Genomic DNA, 21,493 nt, shown 5'->3' with positions numbered 1-21,493 from the left:
TGTTTCACAATTGTTTGTTACACAGGAAGAGCTGATCTAGACATAAGGCAACAAGAAATACACTTCCTGTACATCTGATATTGCCAGTAAAGAATTTTCCTCTCTATCTGTCCCTTGTCCCTGCTGTTTGGACTACTTTTGGGTCTACTCCACTTGCCCCTTTCACAAGCCACTAGGGAAACTTCTTTAGAACCACCCTCCTCCTCTGCACTCAGATCTCATTGAAGCTTCTGTTGTTTTGCTGTTTTATATAACTATAGCCCTTGCGATTCAGATAAGCAGAACTGTGACAAGCAAGACCATTACTGAGGAATGTCAGAGCAGCTCATTAGCTGCCTTTTTTGTATGACAGAATGAGAAGGTGCCCGGGAAGAACGAATTCTGAGGAAAGACAGCATTAAGAACTCAACACTAGTGCAATAACAATGCCCATTATCACACCTGCTGGGAGTGAGGGTAGACAAAGTAAAAGATAAATGTAATTTTTTCTTCACAAGTAACATTTTATTTAAATTCAAATTTTTTTTGAAGAATGACATAATAAATATCATTATTCTTTCCACATTTTCTTAAAATTTGTTTTCTACTAAAACAAACAAATATTACAGAAAAAGTTAAAGTCCCATTTGATAACCACCCCCAATATCATTCCCTTCTCTTCTCAGGCGTAATCACTATTATGAGTTTTATGTGAATGAATCTTTCCAGGCCTTGTTATTTTGTGAGTATAATATTTAGTACAACATAGTATTAGCCAAAAAGTTATCTTCTTCTGTGGTCCTCAAGGACTTATATATGGGTCCAAGAAAAAGAGAAGATATAAGCAAAAATTGAAAGAGCTAGTTTTAGGGAAAAATATACATATTTAATACATTGAGAGAATGTGTCAGGAAAGGGATTCTCTCCACTCTAATAAAGGAGCATTAATGCAATGATATAGGGCCAAAGTAAAATGGTAAGACATCAAAGAGAGACAGTAACACTGCCAATAGCAATACCATCAGCAGTCCTCAGTGTCGGTGGAATGTGGCAACAAAAACTGCTGATAGTGAACATAACAGCTTTCTTGAGTAGATGTCAACTATTTCATCAGTAGCTGTAGTGAGAGGCAGTATTAACCATTTAAGAATAAGAGCTCTGGGCATGGTCATCAGCACTCTCAATGGAAGCCCTAGTGGCTGAAGAAAGGTAGTGGAAGCCATCAAAATTAGAGCAGGCTAAGAAGACTGGATACCTCCTGAGAACTTTCAGAAATTTTGAAGAGATCTACAGCTTAGGGAAGAGTAGGAGCTAACCAGAAAATACTATTTATTACTGTTAATATTATATAATTCACAGTGTCTACTAAAGTATTAACAAAAATAAGGTAACTGCCTAGGGAAAGAATTCTTGTTTTGGTATGAGACCCTAACAGGTTGTAACCTAGGAGGGGGGATATAAATTAATACTCATTCTAGTCAGCTAAACGGCCAAAAAACCTAAAGTCTTGGTCTCAGATTGCTGGCACTTCAAATTCCAATAGAAAGTAAAAGAAAATCCTTCCTGATGGAAAATAGCATCACCTTAGGCTTCAAATTATTGCTACAGATAATTTTTCAAATATAATGTTGAGTAAATAATCAGTGATAATGAAGCAAAATTCCTCTTTCTGGCTAAGATAGAATAACTGGTTTGGGAATATCCCTCCCAGTGTAAGTAACTGTAAAACTGGACTAAATAGATAAAGCAACTACTTCCAGGGAGTAGATATCAGGCAGCATAAGACCATAACCTCGGAGATAAGGGAAATCCATTGGATGAACTCCACGATTCTCAGCTCTTTTCCTATAATTTCCTGACAATTGTATCTAGAACACTGAAGTACAAGCAGAGTATGGTGGTCCTGCTGAGCTGAGGTGCAAGAGATCAGATTTTGGAGCAGCTAAAATCACTGAAATCAGCAGGGCAAGGTATGGTATTGAGAGAAGGGAAATAGAGAAAGAGCCCTAAAATTCTAGAATTCTCTGGGGAACCCTTGCAGGTCTATGGCTAAGAGCTTGATAAAACACAAATTGCTGGACTCCACCTCCACAGTTTCTGATTCAGTTGGTCTGGATGGAGCCTGGAAAATGTGTATTTCTATCATGTTCCCAGGTGATACTGATACTCCTGGTCTTGGATCACTTTAAAAATCACTCTTAATGAGCAAAAAACAATATAAGTTAAAAATATAAAATAAATCCATGTCTACCAAAGCTTTCTCACTCATTCTGAGTCACCAAAGCATTAAAATATCTGAGGATACAAAAAAAAACATATAATTAACTTTACATAATGATCAAGAACTTCGGCACCTGAAACTATTATTACACTGTATGTTAACTAACTGGAATTTAAATAAAAACTTAAAATCAACAACTTCTGTGATAAGCAAAACTTAAGGGTTTGATGGCCTACCTGTAGATCTTTCACATTTGGAAAAGGAATCCCTATTGTTATGACAGCACGGGCATTGTCATCTGAGAAATCCAGACCCTCACTCACTTTACCACGACAAACTGCTACCAAGAGGGCTCCATCTTAAGCAACAAAAAATAAAGATTTTTAAAAAACACACCGAAAATTCCCTGAAACTGCTTATCCTTGTCATTTTGAAAAGATCTTATTAAGTAAGCATAGCAAATTTAAAAGAATCAAAATAAAAAATTATGATGAGATAAAGTTTTAAAATGGACACAACATTACATTTCTGTGGTACCAAGCCAATTTATAAACTGTGTATCTCCCAGATAACTCACACAGAAAAGCCACATCAGAGTATTATTAACTTGCAGATGAACTAAGCAATTGTGAAACTGCAATCACTACTTTTACCACCGGAGTATAAAGTTCTCAGAATGATTTAAACAATTCTAGTTTGTACTATATATCATATTGAATCAATATTATATTGGAAAACACTTAAAACATACAAAACACTTTGTATAATCTTATCATACTGACAATATTGACAGTTAAGTTATAGCATCTTTAAGATGATACACTGCTCATAAGTTATTACTATTAGCTCTTCCTGTCAAACTTTTTATGGACATTCTCTAAATTTGAAATTGAGACTTCAGCTGTGTTTTGAAAACTCAAATTTACCTTTTGTAATAGAATGTAAGCATAAAGTACATTATTTGCATCAAAATGTAGGGTTCATCTGGCTAGTAAGGAAGACATTTATGCATACTCCATCCATCCTTTCACAAAACCTTTTAGGTAGCGTAAGGAAGACTATATTAAATGTCTTCCTTACCTGAATGTATGCTGTTTCTTCAAGTTGAACTGGCATCTCCAAATGAAAATATTCATAGGAGAACAACTTCAAATAAAAGAATTTCTTCAACTTATTTTCTTTTCACCCAGATTATAAAGTATAATTTTTCTCTTAAGTGCAATTCATTTAAAAAGAAAACAAACAAAATTCTGACAGCACCAACTTCTTACTTTATGATAAAAAATATTTTTTCATTGACTATCAAATAATTTCCATTTACCTTTCTCTCCTTTGTACTTGATTGCATCATAGTACACCTGCAGTAATTCATCAAAATCAGTTTTTTCTCCTCCCTGAGGTTCTACAATGACTGTCTTCACCAACTCTAGATTATGCCATAAACCAGTGTCGAGCCAACGTTCTTTTAACTTTTCTAATAACTGAAAAGGAGAAAGAAAAAAATGAACTTATGTGTCCAAATGAACAAACTTACCTTGGTTTGTTGAAAGAGAATGTGACAACAATGTGACTATGGCAAACAAATTAACCTTTCTGCATTTTACTTTTTTCATCTATAAAATGAGAAAAACAAGAATATGTCATAGTCATTATTGGATTAAATTCATTAACCAATTTAGATAGCTCTGAATGATGCCTGGCAGATAGTAAGAGCTCCATAAAAGTTAACTGCTACTGCTGCTGTTACCATTTCTATTACTACTAACATTACTGCTGCTGCTACTACGTCTATGATTGCTCTCTTGGGGTTTCAAAAGCAGAAAAAAATGACTTTTGTCAAAGTTGATAAATTTTAAGTTATCTCTTTAAACCTAAAGTGAAATTTCCTTAATATTCTCACCTGAAGATTCTTTACTTTTTTTTTTTTTTTTTTTTTTTTTTAAGTAGGCTCCATGCCCAGCGTGGAGCCCAGTGCAGGGCTTGAACTCATAAGCCTAAGATCAAGACCTAAACTGAAATCAAGAGTCGACCACTTAACAGACTGAGCCAGCCAGGAACCCCAACTAAAGATTCTTTATTGAAGATTCTTTAAGATCATTTTACCTAGTCCATAGGCAGCAAAGCCATTTAAAAATTTGATCATCACTGATAAACTGAATCAAATAAATATATAAACAGAGACTCAGGTAGCTAACAAGTATTTCTACTTGTTACCCAAGTATACAAGTATAACAAGTATACAGGAACAAGAGAACATTTACAAAAATAACCATGTGCTAGATTATAAAAGGACTTTCAACAAATTTCAAAGAATATCAGATTAACCACATATTCTAACAGCAATGTAACTTTAGATTAAAAAACAACACAAAGTTAGTGGGATTAAAAAAACCAGCAAACAAACTCGACACTGAAGATTATATTCTTAAAGAACATATGGGTTATATGTCAATTATAACTCAATAAAACTAGAAAAAACAACGTACAATTAAAAGAGAAAAAAACACAGAATTCATGAAATTTTTAGATACGAATGGTAAGAAAAGCACCCACAATCCAAAATATGGCTTCAGTAAAGGCAATAGTTAGATATATACTTATAGTTTAAGATGTATTTATTTTAAAAACATGAAACTGAATGAAGCATTCTTTTTAAGAAGCTAGAAAATCAGATAGTAAATGCAAAGAAAGTGGAAGTTAACAATAAACATGAGAGCTGAAATAAAAAGACAAAAGCCAGTACTAGAGATTATTATGATTTAAATTGACCTGTTTTACCCACTTGTTCTATTCAGAGTTCTATGTAATGTGGACCAGTTATTATAATGCAGGCAAGCAACATGACGTTATCCCAAATTCTCTACAGAACAAGAACTAATTTTTACAAGGTGGTTTATTTCCTCAGAATTTCACCCTTATATATTTGATTTTTTAAATAAAATTTATTTATTTATTTGAGAGAGAACACATACACATGTGCAAGGGAGGGGCAGAGAAAGAAGGAGAGGGAGAGAAGCAGACTCCCTGCTGAGCTCAGAGCCCGACAGGAGCTGACCCCAGGACCCTGAGATGGTGACCTGAGCAGAATCAAGGGTCCCACATTTAACCGACTGAGCCACCCAGGCGCTCCATCACCCTTATCTATTTTCAGAAATAAACTTAATAAGATCATAAGATAAAATTTTTTATCACTGCTATGGTGTAAATGTTTGTGTCCCCTCAAAGCTCATATGTTGAACTCCTAATAGCCAAAGATGATGGTATTATGAAATGGGCCCTTTGGGAGGTGATTAGGTCATGAGCACGGAGCTTTCATGAATGAGATGAGTGGTCTTATTAAAGGGATCCCACAAAGCCACCTTGCTCCTTCCACTATATGAGACACAGCCAGAAGACCCTGCCCACCGACCAGGAAGAAGGCTGTCATCCAACCTGATCTTGGGACTTCCAGCCTCCAGCACTGTGAGAAATAAATTTTTGTTGTTTATAAACTACAAAGTCTGTGGTATTTTATTATAGTAGCTGGAACAGATTAAGAAAATCACTAATTGGTAAAATACCTCATTGTATATTATACAATGATCAAGGTACCCTGATTAATAAAAAGAAAAATTCTCTGTAATGTCATGTTATTAGGTTAAAAAAAAAAAGGCAATCATTAATCTAAAAGTCTTTTTCACTTTGAGTGCCTCAAGGGTTGGCTATTAAAATTTGCTCTTTGAATATGCACTTTTTTTTAAAAAATATGCACTATTATCAGTCTCTCATCAGTGCTAGGAAGTATGAAAACCTTGTAACATTATTCAGAGTTACAATGTATATGGGAGAGTCAAACTGAGTCTTCAATTGAAAAGATAAGACTATTATAAAGTTGATAATGTTCAGTATATTAATCTCTTTAAATTTCTCTACTGAATAAGCAGTTTAGAAGAAGATATAAATATCCTAAGGATGTAAAACCAGGTAAAATGTGTCATGAATTTGCATAATTGTTGATACTTAATGCAATTTAATCCAATGATATACTGTTTTATGTCATATGAAAACATAGATAGCATTTCATCTTTGATTCCTTATCTTGAGATAATAACTGCCAGTACAGTATGTTTTTAACATTTAAAATCTGGACGGACATCTCTCTTTGCTTGAGGAAGATCATAAAGTTGGTCACTCCAAAATATATTCCATAGAAGGCAAGTTTGAGAAATAACAAAGAAATTGGTTCAATATACATTTACCCCCAAAGAAATTCCCATTATATAGAAGAGAATTCAGAATATCAAAGAGTTGTATATGATTTTAAAAAACATCTAACAAAAGTTTAAAAAATTTCAGAGCAGGTCTAATATATGCAAAATTTCAAAATTTGTTATAATGAATGAAGAAAAACAGTCTATCTACTGACTTTTTAGATTTTAAGAACTTCAAAAACTTACGGATAATGAAAATAGCCACAGATTTGTAAATACATCATGAATATTACAATTAAAAAGTAGAATATGTATTATATCTATCACTTTAGGCAACTTTTATGGCAAATACAAAACAAACGGTCATATATTAATAAATCTTTAAAAAAAATTATCTGCAAAATAAGGCCGTTAAAGTTTGATATATCTGAAGGAATTTTTAGCTCTAAAGCTCTTTAATTCTATTAAATTTTTAAAACTGAATTGTTGGAATGCTTGGGTGGATCAGTCAGTTAAGCGTCTGCCTTTGGCTGAGGTCATGATCCTGGGGTCTTGGGATCGAGTCCCCCACCGGGCTCCTTGCTCAGTGGGGAGCCTGCTTCTCCCTCTGCCTGCTGTTTCCTCTGCTTGTGCTCTCTCCCTGACAAATAAATCAATAAAATCTTAATAAAAATAAAAATAAAAAACTGAATTGCTAGTATATAATATTTACATATAAGATTATAATTCAGAGAACAGGAGCGAACAAAAAGGAGAAAGGTGGGACACTAAAAGACAGACTATTTTTTTCTAGGTTTGCATTAGAGCTGAAAAACTTTATTGTTAATGCAAATTTTATAATAGGACAAAATATTTTCCCTAAATAGAAACCATTAAAATTTGCTTTAATTGAAAAGAATTATTTTAATTATCTAATCATAGCTAAGAAGTTATTAAACTATTTTTTTCAGAAAAATTTTATGCACTTTGACATGTCAACCTTTCCAAATTGCCATACCATATTCATTCATTCATTCATTCATTCATTCATTCATTCATTCTTAAGTAGGCTCCACGCCTAGTATGTATGTATGTATGTATGTATGTATTTACTCACTCACTCACTCACTCCATGCTAGTGTGGAGCCCAACACGGGGCATGAACTCATGACCTGAGAGCAAGACTTGAGCTGAAATCAAGAGTCGGTTGCTTAACCAACTGAGCCACGCAGGTGCCCCTGCCATACCATTTAAAGCCAAGTTCAGAGAAATATTTTAGGCAACTCAAGCAAAGCTGAGGCAGATAAGAGACAAATAATTAATCATAACTAGGAAAGCTCTTAGAAATTAGAAAAAAGGAAAAAAAATTTGCTCTTCAGTTGTATCTATTTTTAATAAGTGTTGGTAAGAATATGGAGAATTGGAATTCTCATACACTGCAGTGAAAATATAAAATGGTGCAGGTGCTTTGGAAAGAAGTCAGGCAGTTCTTCAAAAGGTTAAACATAGAGCTACCATATGACCCAGGAATTACACTCATAATACCCAAGAGAAATGAAAACATGTCTATACAAAAACTTGTACATAAATGTTCATAGCAGCATTATTCATAATATCCCTAAGTAGAAACAACCCAAGTATCTTTCGATTGATTGATGGATAAATAAAACTTGGTATATTCATGCAGTGGAATATTATTTGGTCATAAAAATCAAGTGCTGATACATGTTATTACATGGATGAACCTTGAAAACAATATACAGCTGACCCTTGAGCAACACAGGTTTTAATCGTGTGGCTCTACTTATAAATAGATTGTTTTCAATACAGTACAGTGCCATGTGTGTATTTTCTCCTCCTTATGATTTTCTCTAGCTTATTGCTAAGAATGCAGCATACAATACATATAACATATAAAATATGTGTTAATCAACTGTTTGTTTATGTTATCAATAAGGCTTCTGGTCAACAATAGGCTATTAGTAGTTAAGTTTTGGGGGAGCCAAAAGTTACACACATATTTTTGACTACATAGGGATTAGTGCATTTTTCAAGAGTCAACTATACCAAGTAAAAGAAGTCAGACACAAAAGACCACATATTGTATAATTCCATTTATATGTAAGTTCCAGATCAGGGTAATACATAGAGACATAAAGTAAATTAGAAGTTGTCTAGGGGTGGGGAGGGGAGAAAGTTAGGGGGAAGATGAGGAGTGATTACTAATGGGTATGGAGTGATGAAAATGTTCAAATATAGTTGCAGAACTTTGTGAATCAAATAAAAGCCAATGAATTTACACTTTAAATGACTGAGCTGTATGCAAATTATATCACAATAAAGATGTTATATTGAGAAAATGATAGATGGGATATAGAACTTCCAAACCACTACAGGAAAAAAGGACAAAAACCCATATCAATTGAATATGACAAACATAAGGGGAAAAGAGGTAAAAGAAAGCACAAAATAAGGTGGTAGAAAATAAGTCCAAATATGCTCAGAACTAAAGCAAACACAAATAAATTTAACTGATTTATTAAAACTGAGACACTCAGATTATTTGGAAAAAAAGGAAGAGTGGTAGGGAGGGACGGAAGAGGTGGGAAGAGAAAAAGAAAATAATCATCTATATGTTGTTGTTCAATAGAGACACTTAAAATTAAATCACACAGAAATCTTGAAAATGAATTTATAGAAAAAGAAATGCAAGGCATATACCAAAAGCAATCAGGTATATCACAGTCATAAAAAATAGACTTCAAAGCAAAAGATTTTATAAGAAACATATATTCCATATACTTAAAAAGTACATCCACTAAAAAGATGTAACAGTCATGAATCTTAATGCACTTAAAACATAGTTTCAAAATATATAAAAGAAAAGCTGACAAGAAATATAAAGATAAACTGATCAATTCCCTAAATACTACAGAGGATTTCAATGTACCTCTGTTAGCTATCTATAAATGAGTTAGACAAAATTAGTAAGGATAAAGAAAATTGAAGTTTATAAGAATCATCCACCTTGCTCTAGGGGCACCTGGGGCGGCTCAGTCAATTAAGTGTATGACTCTTGATTTCAGCTCGGGTCATGATCTCAAGGTTGTGGGATGAAGCTCAAGATTTTCTCTCTCCCTTCCCAGCTGCCCCTCTGCTGCTTGCGCTCTCTCTCTCTCAAATAAATAAATAAATAAATAAATAAAATAAATCATCATCAACCTTGCTCTGATATGTAGGGAACTTGGTGCTGAATGGAAAATAAGGATTCTTTTCAAATATGGAATAATATACATAAAGAACATATCAATAATTTTTTTAAATTTGGAATCATACAGATTCACTGGAAATGAATATTAACAGAAAGGCCTTCTATAACAGAACAAAAAGAGCTTTACACAGAAATAGGAAAAATATTTTCCAATTTTTTGGGAACAACTTCTAGGTTCAAGAGGGAAACAAAATGTAAAAAATTTACTTAAAAACATTTTGGCTATGCTACGTCTTTTCTGCGTAAATTTTAAATCAGTGTCTCAATTTCTACAAAAATGCCAATAGCAGTATTATTTAAACAGCAGAACATAAAAAGACTAGAAACAACCAAAAGTATTTACTAAAGGTAATATGTAAATTGTTTCATATTCATACAATGGATTATGATAAGCAATAAAAATAACCTCTACCATGGATTAGTGAAAAAAAGCAAATGGCAGAAAATGATATACAATATCATGCCATTTAAAAAAAAACAACAAAAAAAAGCAAAATTAAGTAACAGTGTTTAGGAATATATATGTATTAGGGAATATGTATGTATGTGGTAAAGCCATCCTTAAAAAATAAATGTAATTACAAACTTCGGGACAATGATTAACACTATGGGAGTAGGCAAAGGGATGGGATTGAGAAGGGGAAGCCACATAGCTTTAAAAGTAATATTTAGCTCTTAAGTGACAGTTTTGATGGTTTCATCTTATTAATTTATTAATATACCTCATAACTAACATATGTATTACATGTGCTCTTAGGTAAGTATGAAATATTACATAATGATTGTGAAAATGGAGCAAGATGTATTTCTTTTGAATGTTTTTAGCAATACCAGGGCAGTGGGGATGGAGGGTGGAGACAGTAAAACAAACAACAATAAACATATTTAGCTTGTACAATGTGCCAGAAACATCAAAAAAATCTAAGGATAAAGCAGGGAACATCATAGAAAAGATACCTGCCTTCATGGCACTTACATTCTAATGAGAAAACATTACATTCCTAAAGATGCAGAATAAATATGGCCTGCAACTCTAAAATTTGTATCTAAAGCCCAGTTTGCTCCTTTATGTGCTATATTCATAAGACTAGTCAAACATACCAGTTAGATATCTCAAAGGCACCTGAAATGTCTCATATGAGACCAAACTTTTAACATTCTAGTGTTTGTTCTTTCAATAAAGGATATCACCATTCACAGAGTTGCCTTTGCTAGAACACTGAGTCATCCTTAACAATTCCCTCTTCCTTTCATTGTCCATTTACAATTACCAACCCTCTTAATTTTTGTCTTCTAACTATCTCTCCATATCCAAAGCCACCACCCCAGTCCAAGCTATTAAAATCTCTTGAAAAACTACTCCAATAATCTCCTAACTGGATTTCCTGTTTCTTATCTACCACTCTTACATCTTTACATTTCAGCCAGAGAATATTTTCAAAACACTAATTTTACCACAACATCCACGCACATCTCCACTTTAAAAATTCATTAAGTGTGCATCAACAAACCCTCCTTGCCCTCATGGAAACACTGATTCAACAACAATACATGGAGCAATTACTTTTGTGAGAAATCTGGAAAACAGTTAAGAGACTCCTGCCCCTAGATGAGTATGAAACCAGCTGCATAGAAAGTAGGAAAATTCGTGGCACCACTTCCTTAGTCCCTCTCCCCAGCTTAGCATGGTGTGACTCAGGGAAAACTTCCAACTCCTGGCTTTTCCCTGAGGAGGAAAAGAGAAGACTGAAACATACATCCAACGTACAGACTATTTGGGGAGCTACCCAGGAGACTGGTTTCTGTCTTGCTTAAATCTAAGCACTGACAGGAAATGGTGCTGAGATGGGGGCTACTGAGCACAAAGGCTAAGGTTTAGACTAGAATGCATTCACTCACCATAATCTGTCCCCCTGGCTCAGGTCTTAATTAGGGGGAGAAAATCCCCAACTCCCAATTTCTCCAGGGAAAGGAAACTGCTGGACTGTGTATTCAATGTCGCACTTTTTCAGGAAGCTGTCTGAAAGACTGGTGGTTTCCGTGTCACCTGTCTCAGAGCACTGACAAGACCCAGTATACCCTAGATGCCAGGGGGCCACTGAGAACAAAGGACAGTTAGGTAGCTTGGTGCCACTCCAGAAGACTAGCAGTATAGCAGACAAACCTATATAGCTTGGCGGTCTCTAGCCTGAATGGGGAGACAAGAAGAGTGGACTATGTTGTACAACATTCCAGCTTGGCACTGCCTGAGGCACTGGTTTCTGTCTTGCCTGAGTTAGAGAGTCGATGGGACCTGACATACTCTAAAAGCCTGGGAGCTGCTGAAAACAAGAGAGAGCTGGATGGCTTACAGTACTCCAGAGAACCTGTAGTACCACAGACAAAAACCAGAGGGAGCAAGTGATTACAAGCTAAAAAAAAAAAAAAGGAAAAGCCCTCTAATTAGGAATTTACACATAGGAGTCTAGAGAAGACACTTCCACGGGAAAGGTTTTGGAGGTCCCCAGAATCTGCAGCTACAAAGCCAGTCCATAAAAGACTCTTTTATTCCCCCCCAATATGGGTAGATAAAAAGGAACAAAATAAACTCCAGGAATCAACTGTAAAGAAATGGAGGTATATGAATTACCTGACAAAGAATTCAAAATAACCATCATAAAGATATTCAACGAGCTCAGGAAAATGATACATAAGCAAAATGAGAATTTTAAAGAAGATATAAAATATAAAAGAGAACCAAACAGAAATTTTGGAGCTGAAGAAAATAATAAGTAAAACGAAAAATTCACTGAAGAGATTCAACAGCAGACTTAATCAAAATAAAGGATCCATGAACGTGAAGACAGGTCATTAAAAATTATCCAGAGAAATAAAAAGGAAAAAAGAATGAAAAAGAGTGAATAAAGCCTAGGGTATTTATAGGACAGCATCAAGCAGACAAGTATATGCATATGGGGCTCCCAGAGGGAGAAAAAAGTGAGAAGGGGGCACGAAGTTTATTTAAAGAATAGCCAAGGGGCACCTGGGTGGCTCAGTTGATTAAGCATCTGCTTTCAGCTCAGGTCAGGTCCTGGGATTGAGCCCTGCATCAGACTCCTTGCTCAGCTTCTCCCTTTCCCTCTCCCTCTGCCTCTTTCCCTCCACCTGCCCCTTTCTCCCTTTCCCTCTGCCTGCCCCTCCCCCTGCTTATGCTTGCTCTCTCTCTCTCTCTGTCAAATAAATAAATAAATTTTTTTAAATTTTTAAAAAATTAATAAAGGATAGTAAAAAACTTCCCAAATCAGGGGTGGAGGTGGAGAACAGACATCCAGCTTCAAGAAGCCAACAGACACCAAATAGGATGAAATCAAAGAAGGTCACACTGAGACACATTATAAACAATGTGTCAAAAGTCAGACAAACAATTTTGAAAGCAGCAAAAGCAAAGCAAGAACCCCCATAAAACGACGAGTGAATTTCTCAGCAGAAATCTTCCAGGCCAGTAGAATGTATATCTGAAGTGCTGAAAGAAAAAAAAAACCTATCAACCAAGAACACGATATTCACTAAAAAATGAAGGTGAGATAGACTTCCCTAGAATAAACAAAACTGACGGAGTTCACTGCCATTTAGACCTGCCTTATAAGAAATGTTAGAGAGAGTACTTCAAGTTGAAATAAAGGTGCAGACAACAACACAAAACCATAAAAAATGAATTTTCAGTGAATAACTGTTAAAGAGACAAAGATATTATATACTGAAAAAAGTGTCAACTCATGAAGATGTGATTATAAACATATAAATGCCTAAGAACAGAGCTCCAAAACATATGAAACAAATACAGAATAGAATTGAAAAATAAAGTTCTACAATTAACAGTAAGAGACTATAATATTCCAATTCCAATAATGAACAAAACAACCACACAGAAGTTCCATAAAGAAAAAAGAGAATTTGAAAAAGACTATCGGGACGCCTGGGTGGCTAAGTTGGTTAAGCATCTGACCCTTGAATTTGGCTCAGGTCATGATCTTAGCCTCAAGAGATTGAGCCCCACATTGCGCTCTGTGCTCAGAGGGGAGTCTGCTTGGGATTCTCCCTCCCTCTCCCTCTGCCCCTTCCCACTGCATGCTCTCTCTCTCTAAAATAAATAAATCAATCTTAAAAAAAAGAAAGAAAAATACTATAAAAGAGTTGACCTAACAGATATATATAGAACACTCAACCCAACAAAATAGAATACACATTCTTCTCAAGTACACGTGGAACATCCTCTACAACAGACCATAGATTAGGCCACAATACAAGTCATAATAAATTTTAAAAGGATTGAGTGGTTTTTCTGACAACCATGAAATGAAACTAGAAATCAATAACAGAAGGAAAACTGAAAAATACACACATATGTGGAGACTGAATCATACACTCTTAACTATCTTCAGACACATGAAAACAAAAATACAAACATATCAAAACTTATGATACAGAAAAACAGTGCTACAGAAGATATTTATAGGTATAAACACATACATTAAAAAGAGCTCAAATTAATCTTCACTGTACGTCTTAAGAAACTAGAAAATAGCAAATTAAATCAAAAATTAGCAGAAGGAAAGAAAAAATAAAGAACAGAGCAAAAATAAACAACATATAGAACAGAAAAAGTAGAGAAATGAAAGTTTGTTCTTTGAAGATAAACAAAATTGACAAATCTTTTATAGATTGACTAAGGATAAAAAAGACTCAACGAATGATTAAAATCACAAAAGAGAAAGTGGAGACATAACAACCAACTTCACAGAAATAAAAAGGATTATAAGACAATACTATGAACAACTGTACACCACCAAATTGGATAATCTGGATGTAATGAATAAATGTTTAGAAACACACAATCTACAAAAATATATAATTATATATATATACAATATATACATACAAAATATATATATAAAAATATATAATATATAAAAGAATTATAATCAACCCTCCTCACTCCCAAAAAACTGAAGAGGAGAGAACACTTCCTAACTCATTCTAGAAGCTAGCATTACTTTGATACCAAAGGCAGACAAAGATATCACAAGCAAAGAAAGCTACAGATAAATATCCCTCATAAATACTGATACAAAAATCCTCAACAAATTTTAGCAAATAAAATTCAGCAACATACTAAAAGTATTATAGAGGTGCCTGGGTGGCTTAATCGGTTAAATGTCTGCCTTCGCTTCAGGTCATGATCTCTGGGTCCTGGGATCGAGCCCCACATTGGGATCCCTACTCAGTGGAAGTCTGCTTCTCCTTCTCTCCACTCTTGCTTTCTCTCTCATTTTTTCTCTCTCTCAGATAAATAGAAATTTTAAAAATTCTTTAAAAAATGAATAAAATAAAATAAAAGTATTACAAATCATGACCAATTGGGATTTACCCCTGGAACACAAGGGTTGTTTAACACATAAAAACAATCAATTATATATAACTTACTACACTAATAGAATGGAGGAAAAAAAGGTACATGATCTTCTCAACTAAGGTAGAAAAGCATTTGACAAAATTTAACACCTTTTCATGATAAAAACACTCATACTAGGAAAGGAAGAAAATTTCCTAAACATATTAAAGGTCTTTTATGAAAAACTCACACCTAACATCATACTCAATGGTGAAAAACTCAAAGCTTTCCCCCTAAAATCAGAAACAAGATAAGGATGCCCAACTTTGCCACTTCAATTAAATAGAGCAATTAGGCAAGAAAAAAAAAGAAAAGGTATCTGAATTGGAAAAAAAAAAAAGAAGTAAAACTATCCTTATTCACAGATAACATGGTCTTACATCTAGAAAACCCCAAAGAATACACATCAACTACCCCCCCAAAAGCCCTGTTACAGCTAATAAATGAAATGAGCAAAGTTGCATGATATAAAACCAACATGCAAAAGTTGGTTTCATTTCTATACACTAACAATAAACAACCATAAAAGGAAATGAAGAAAATAATTCCATTCACAACAGTATCAAAAAGAGAATCACTCCAGCAGCACAAACATAATAGCATCAAAAAGAATAAAACATAAAAAAAATTAAAAAAATAAATTTAGAGATAAATTTAACCAAAGGGTGAAAGACTTGTATACTGAAAACTGTAAAACACTGCTGAAAGAAATTAAAGAAACAGAAATAAATGAAAAAAACATGCCATGTTCATGGATTGGAAGACTTAATATTGTTAACACGACAATACTACAACCAAGATGATTTATATTCAGTGTAATACCTATCAAAGTCCTATTTTTATTTTCCAGAAATATAAAAACCCATCCTCAAATTCATATGGAATTAGAAGGAGCCTTGGATAGCCAAACAATCTTGGGGGCAAAAAAACATTGGAGGACTCATATTTCCTAATTTCAAAACTTAATACAAAGCGACAGCAATCAAATAGTGTGATACTGACCTAAGGACAGATATATAAACCAATGGAATAGAGAAGAGAGCCCAGAAATAAGCCCTTGCATTGACACCCCCCCCACCCCCCAAATCAAGATACTAAGACCACTTCAATTGATTTTCAATCAGGATACTAAGACCATTCAAAGGGGAATGGACAGTCTTCTCAACAAATGATGCTGGGAAAACTGGATATCCACATACAAAAAAATGAAGTTAGGACTTGCCTACACCATTTATATGTTAACTCAAAATTACCAAAACCCTAAATGTAAGACCTAAAACTATAAAACTATTAGATGAAAACATAAGGCAAAATCTTCTGATATTGGATTTAACAATGATTTCTTAGATATGACATCAAAAGCATAGTAACAAAAGTAAAATATAGAGGAACTGAACTTCTAAATTTAAAAACTTTTGTGCATCAAAGGATACCATCAAGAAAGTGAAAAGGTAATCCACAGAATAGGAGAAAATATTTGCAATTCATTTATCTGATAAGAGATTAATATCTAGCCAATATAAAGAACGCCTACAACTCAAAAACAATCCAATTCAAAAGTGGGCAAAGAACTTGAACAGACATTTCTCCAAAGAAGATACACAAAGGATGAATAAGCACATGAAAAGAAGCAGAACTTCACTAATCATCAGGGAAATGCAAATCAGAACTACAATGAGACACCACCTCACATCCATTAGGATGGCTACTATAAAACAAACCAACAAACACAAAACCTCAGAAAATAGGTGTTGGCAAGGTTGTAGAGAAACTGTTATCTTTGTACACTGCTGGTGGGAATGTAAAGTGGTAGAGCCACTGTGGAAAAATTTGGCAGTTCCTCAAAAAGTTTATAAACATAAAATTACCATATGATTCAGCAATTCCACTCCTGAGTATATCACCAAAAGAAGTGAAGGCAAAAACTCAAACGGAGAGTTGTACATTAATATTCATAGCAGCATTATTCACAATTGCCATAAGGTGGAAACAACCCAAACATCCATCAATGGATGAATGGATGAACAAAGTAGTATATACATGCATGGAATATTAAGCCATAAAAAGGAATGAAATTGTGATACATGTTACAATGTAGATAAACCTTGAAAACATTGGTAAGTGAAATAAGGCAGATGCAAAAGGAAAAATATATAATGAACCCCTTTTTTTTTCTTAAGATTTTATTTATTTGAGAGACACAGAGAGCATGAGCAGGGGGAAGAGGCAGAGGAAGAAGATTTCCCTGCTGAGCAGGGATCCTCATGTGGGGCTCAATCCCAGGACCCCAGGATCATGACCTGAGCCGAAGGCAGACGCTTAACCAACTGAGCCACCCAGGCGCCCCAATGATTCCATTTTTATGAGATACCCAGAATAGACAAATTCATAGAGAAAGTAAGTAAGATTTGCCAGGGCCTGGGGAGAAAAGAAAATGAAGAGTTATAGTTTAACAGATACAGAGTTTCTAGATTTGGGATTAAAACATTTTAGAAATAGTAGTGACAGCTGTACAATACTGTAAATGTACTTAATGACATGGAATTGTATACTTTAAAAATGGTTAAGCAGCAAATTTTATGTTACGTTTTTTACCACCATTTTAAAAACTGAAAAAAATACCCCCCCACACACAAATACTATGCAGTAGTGTAAATGAATAAATTAGTAACACATGTGTCAACAAGGATAAACATAAATCTATAGATGAGTTTAAAAAAGCAAATTACTGGGGCTCTTGGGTGGCTCAGTCGGTTGGTTAAGTGTCTGATTCTTGATTTTGGCTCAGGTCATGATCTCAGGGTCAGGAGATTGAGCCGCACATCCAGCTCCACGCTTAAGAGGCAGTCTGCTTGAGATTCTCTCTCTCCCTCTCCCCTTTGCCCCCTACCCCTGCTCACACACACACTCTCTCTCTCTAAAATAAATAAATAATAAATAAGAAACAAATCAGATAACAAATTTCATTCATATGAATTTCAAAAACTATGTTATTTAAGCATATATATATACACATACATATATATACTATTTAAAAAATGCAAAACTATTATCTCTTAAGATGGATGGATATGATTGTGAAGGAGTTATGTGGGTTCTTCTAATGTAAGAGTAATGTTCTATTTCTTAAGTTGGTGGTGGATATGTCAATGTCAGTTTTATTATTTAAGATGTACCCATTAGTTTTATACACTTTGCATGAAGGCAAAGGCCCGGCCAAGGATTATACAGGAAAATGCACTTTACCGAACTCAACTGTAGTATTCTTTTATTAAATGACCTATAAGATTACAGTTCCTTAAATGCTTTCCGAATCAGCCTAACATCATACTCATTCCCTCATTAATCAAAATAAATTGAATAAACTCTTTGATAGGTTTTCACTTTATATTTACATTGAGTCATGATTCCACCTTTATGAAAATTAAACTGTAGAGAAAGAAAAGTGAGCAAATTATAAAAATATTTAAATGTTCAAATAAGATTTAAAATGAATAAAAATAAAAACATTTAAAATTAAAAATAAAACTTAAAATGAATAAAAATAAAAACATTTATGATTTTAAATGAATATTTAAAATTTAAAACGAAATGTAAGATTAGATTTGACAGGGAAGGGGGAAAGGCTGACAGATGACCCCGATTATATGATTAGTCCAAATATAGATTGTGGTACCATTCACTCATAATGGCAACACTGGAAAAGCACCAAGATTGGGAGGAAAGATCACAAGTTTGTTGCCTTTGAGATAGTCATATTAATATGTTTATCTGGCAGTTCAATATATGGGTATGTATGATGTTGTGATTTATAAGAAATATATATTTGGTCTTTATCCCTGTTCCTGGCACATAGCTCCTAAAATCCATGGAATTTCCTGAGCAATAAGAGTTATAGGGGCATCTTTTATTCCAGTTCCTGAAATAGCTCCAGAGCTATAAAGGTGAAAAATATTTATTCATAACAAGCCTCTTCAAACACACCTGAGTATATATTAATTAGATGACTTTTGGACAGCCCCCAGGTAACCTAAGGATGGTGGCTGGTTGCCAAGGGAACAACCATGTGATTAGAGGGTTGGTACTTTCAGCCTGCACCCCCAACCTCCAGGAAGGGGCTAGAAGTTCAATCAATTGCCAGTAGTGAATCATTTAATCAACCATGCCTATATTAATGAAGCCTGCATAAAAACCCAAAAGGATGGAGTTCAGAGAGCTTCTAGGCTGGTGATTGCATCCACATGCTGCAAGGTGGGTTCCCAGTTCCATGGGAACAGATGCTCCTGTACTTTGGACCTTCCTAGATCTCAACCTCATATACCTTTTCATCTGTCTATTCATCTGTATCCTTTATAGGAAACTTGTAAACCTAAGTAAATGTTTCTCTGAGCTCTGTGAACCATTCCAGCAAATTAATCAAACCTGAGGAGGGGGTGGTGGGTACCTTCAATTTACAGCCAGTCAGTCAGAAACACAGGTAAACAACCTGGACCTGAGATTGGTGTCACAGTGGGGGCAATCTCGTGGGATTGAACCCTTAACCTGTGAGATCTGATGCTCTATCTCTAGGCAGACAGTGTCAGAACTGAGTTAAACTATAGGACAACCACACATCTGGTGTCAGAAGTAAAGGTGTATTGTGGCAAATTACTGAGAAGAGGCACACAAGAAGTTTTTTCTTTAGAGTGTGGTATTTAGAGGAGAACCGAATTGAATGCGAAATTGGGAAACCAAGACAATAGATGTAACTAGAAGAGTGAACACAGATGTGATTGACTAGCAGTACAGTACAGATAAAGAAAAAAGCCCAGCAAGAAAACCTTACTCCCTCCCTCTCTATCATACTGCACATCCAATTCATCAGCAAATCCTGCCAGCACTACTTCCAATCATATCTAGACCCCAAACACTGCTACCAGTGGTCCAAGCCACTATCCATCATATGTTATTACAGTAGACTCCTACACAGTCACCTTGCTTCTTCCTACACTCTCTACAGTCCATTTTCTACAGAGCAGTCAGTATAATCCTTTAAAAATTAAGTCTAAAGCCTATTCCAATGGCTTCCTATCGCATTTAGAATAAAACCTAAATCCTCACGGTGGCATGATTTCACTGCAGCTACTTCCATGACCTCATCTTACTACTCTCACCTCACCCCAACTCCACTTCAGCCACAGTAGCCTTCTTGTTGATCAGACCACTCTCTACTTCAAGGTTCCCTCTGTCTAAACATTCTTCCTCCAGATCAAAATGGTTTGCTTCCTCTCCTTTTAGGCCTTCACTCGATGTCCCTTTGACAGGCCATCCAGAACCATCCAATTAAAATTCTAAACCACTTTTCCCCACTCCCCTAGAAGTTTCATCTCCCCCTTCTTTGCATTATTTTTCTACATAGCACTTACTATTATCCGTACTAGAACACTCAGGCTACTATATAGAAAATACCACATAATCATTCTGCAATAGGTATGTGGAATCAAATCACCACATTTACGTTATGTCAACAATATCTCAATAAAGCTGGAAAAAAATACCACAGACGGGGTTGCTTAAACAGAAATTTATTTCTCGGGTGTCTGCGTGACTCAGTTGGTTAGGCGTCTGCCTTCGGCTCAGGTCATGATCCCAGAGTGCTGGGATTGAGCCCCACCTCAGCTCCCTGCTCAGTGGGGAGCCTGCTTTCTCTCTGTCCCTCTGCTGCTCCCCCTGCTTGTACTCTCTCTCTCTCTCTCTGTTAAATAAATAAATATATAAAGAAATAAATCTTTAAAAAGAAATTTATTTCTCATAGTTCTCGATGCTGAGAGGTTCAAGATCAAGGCGCTGGCTGACACAGTTCCCGGTGAAGCTCTCTTCTAGGGTTGCAGACACCTTCTTTTCTTTTTTTTTTTTTTTGAAGATTTCTTTCATTCATTTATTTGAGAGAGAGAGACAGCCATCGAGAGAGGGAACACAAGCAGGGGGAGTGGGAGAGGAAGAAGCAGGCTCCCAGCGGAAGAGCCCGATGTGGGGCTCGATCCTAGAACCCCAGGACCACGCCCCGAGCTGAAGGCAGATGCCCAACAACTGAGCCACCCAGGCACCCCCACAGACACCTTCTAAACTGAGTCACCACACCACTTTTCCTCTGTGCTCACATTGCAGAGAGGACAGCAAGATTTCTGGTATCTCTTCTTATAAGGACCCTAATACTATTGGGTCAGGGCCCTGCCCTTATGACCTCATTTAACCTTAATTACTTCCTTGGAGACCCTATCTCCAAATACAGGGGGTTAGGGCTTCAATATATGAATTAGGGTGGAAGTTGGGGGGGATTGACCCAAACATCCAGTCCATGACACCATCTAATATATTACTATCTTTCTATGTGTCTGGTTTATTTTCTGTCTCACATCTGGAATATAACCTATTTAAGGACA

General features: G+C 35.2%; 1 protein-coding gene across 2 annotated transcripts in view; it reads right to left on the bottom strand.

The window, feature by feature from the left end:
* BRIP1 (BRCA1 interacting DNA helicase 1) overlaps positions 1 to 21,493 on the bottom strand; it is a 178,856-nt gene that overhangs the window by 45,356 nt on the left and 112,007 nt on the right. For both annotated transcript variants that reach the window (XM_045773420.2, XM_087854564.1), the window contains exons 15-16: positions 3,522 to 3,681; positions 2,437 to 2,558 (exon numbers count right to left, since the gene is read on the bottom strand). In XM_045773420.2, the coding sequence (XP_045629376.2) occupies positions 2,437 to 2,558; positions 3,522 to 3,681 (282 nt within the window). The remainder of the gene's footprint in view (positions 1 to 2,436; positions 2,559 to 3,521; positions 3,682 to 21,493) is intronic.

This window comes from Ursus americanus, chromosome 23 (assembly GCF_024610735.1).
Source record: "Ursus americanus isolate L20-20 chromosome 23, mUrsAme1.1.p, whole genome shotgun sequence".
In the NCBI taxonomy this organism is placed as follows: domain Eukaryota; kingdom Metazoa; phylum Chordata; class Mammalia; order Carnivora; family Ursidae; genus Ursus; species Ursus americanus.
This window is presented reverse-complemented; position numbering and strand designations above follow the sequence as displayed.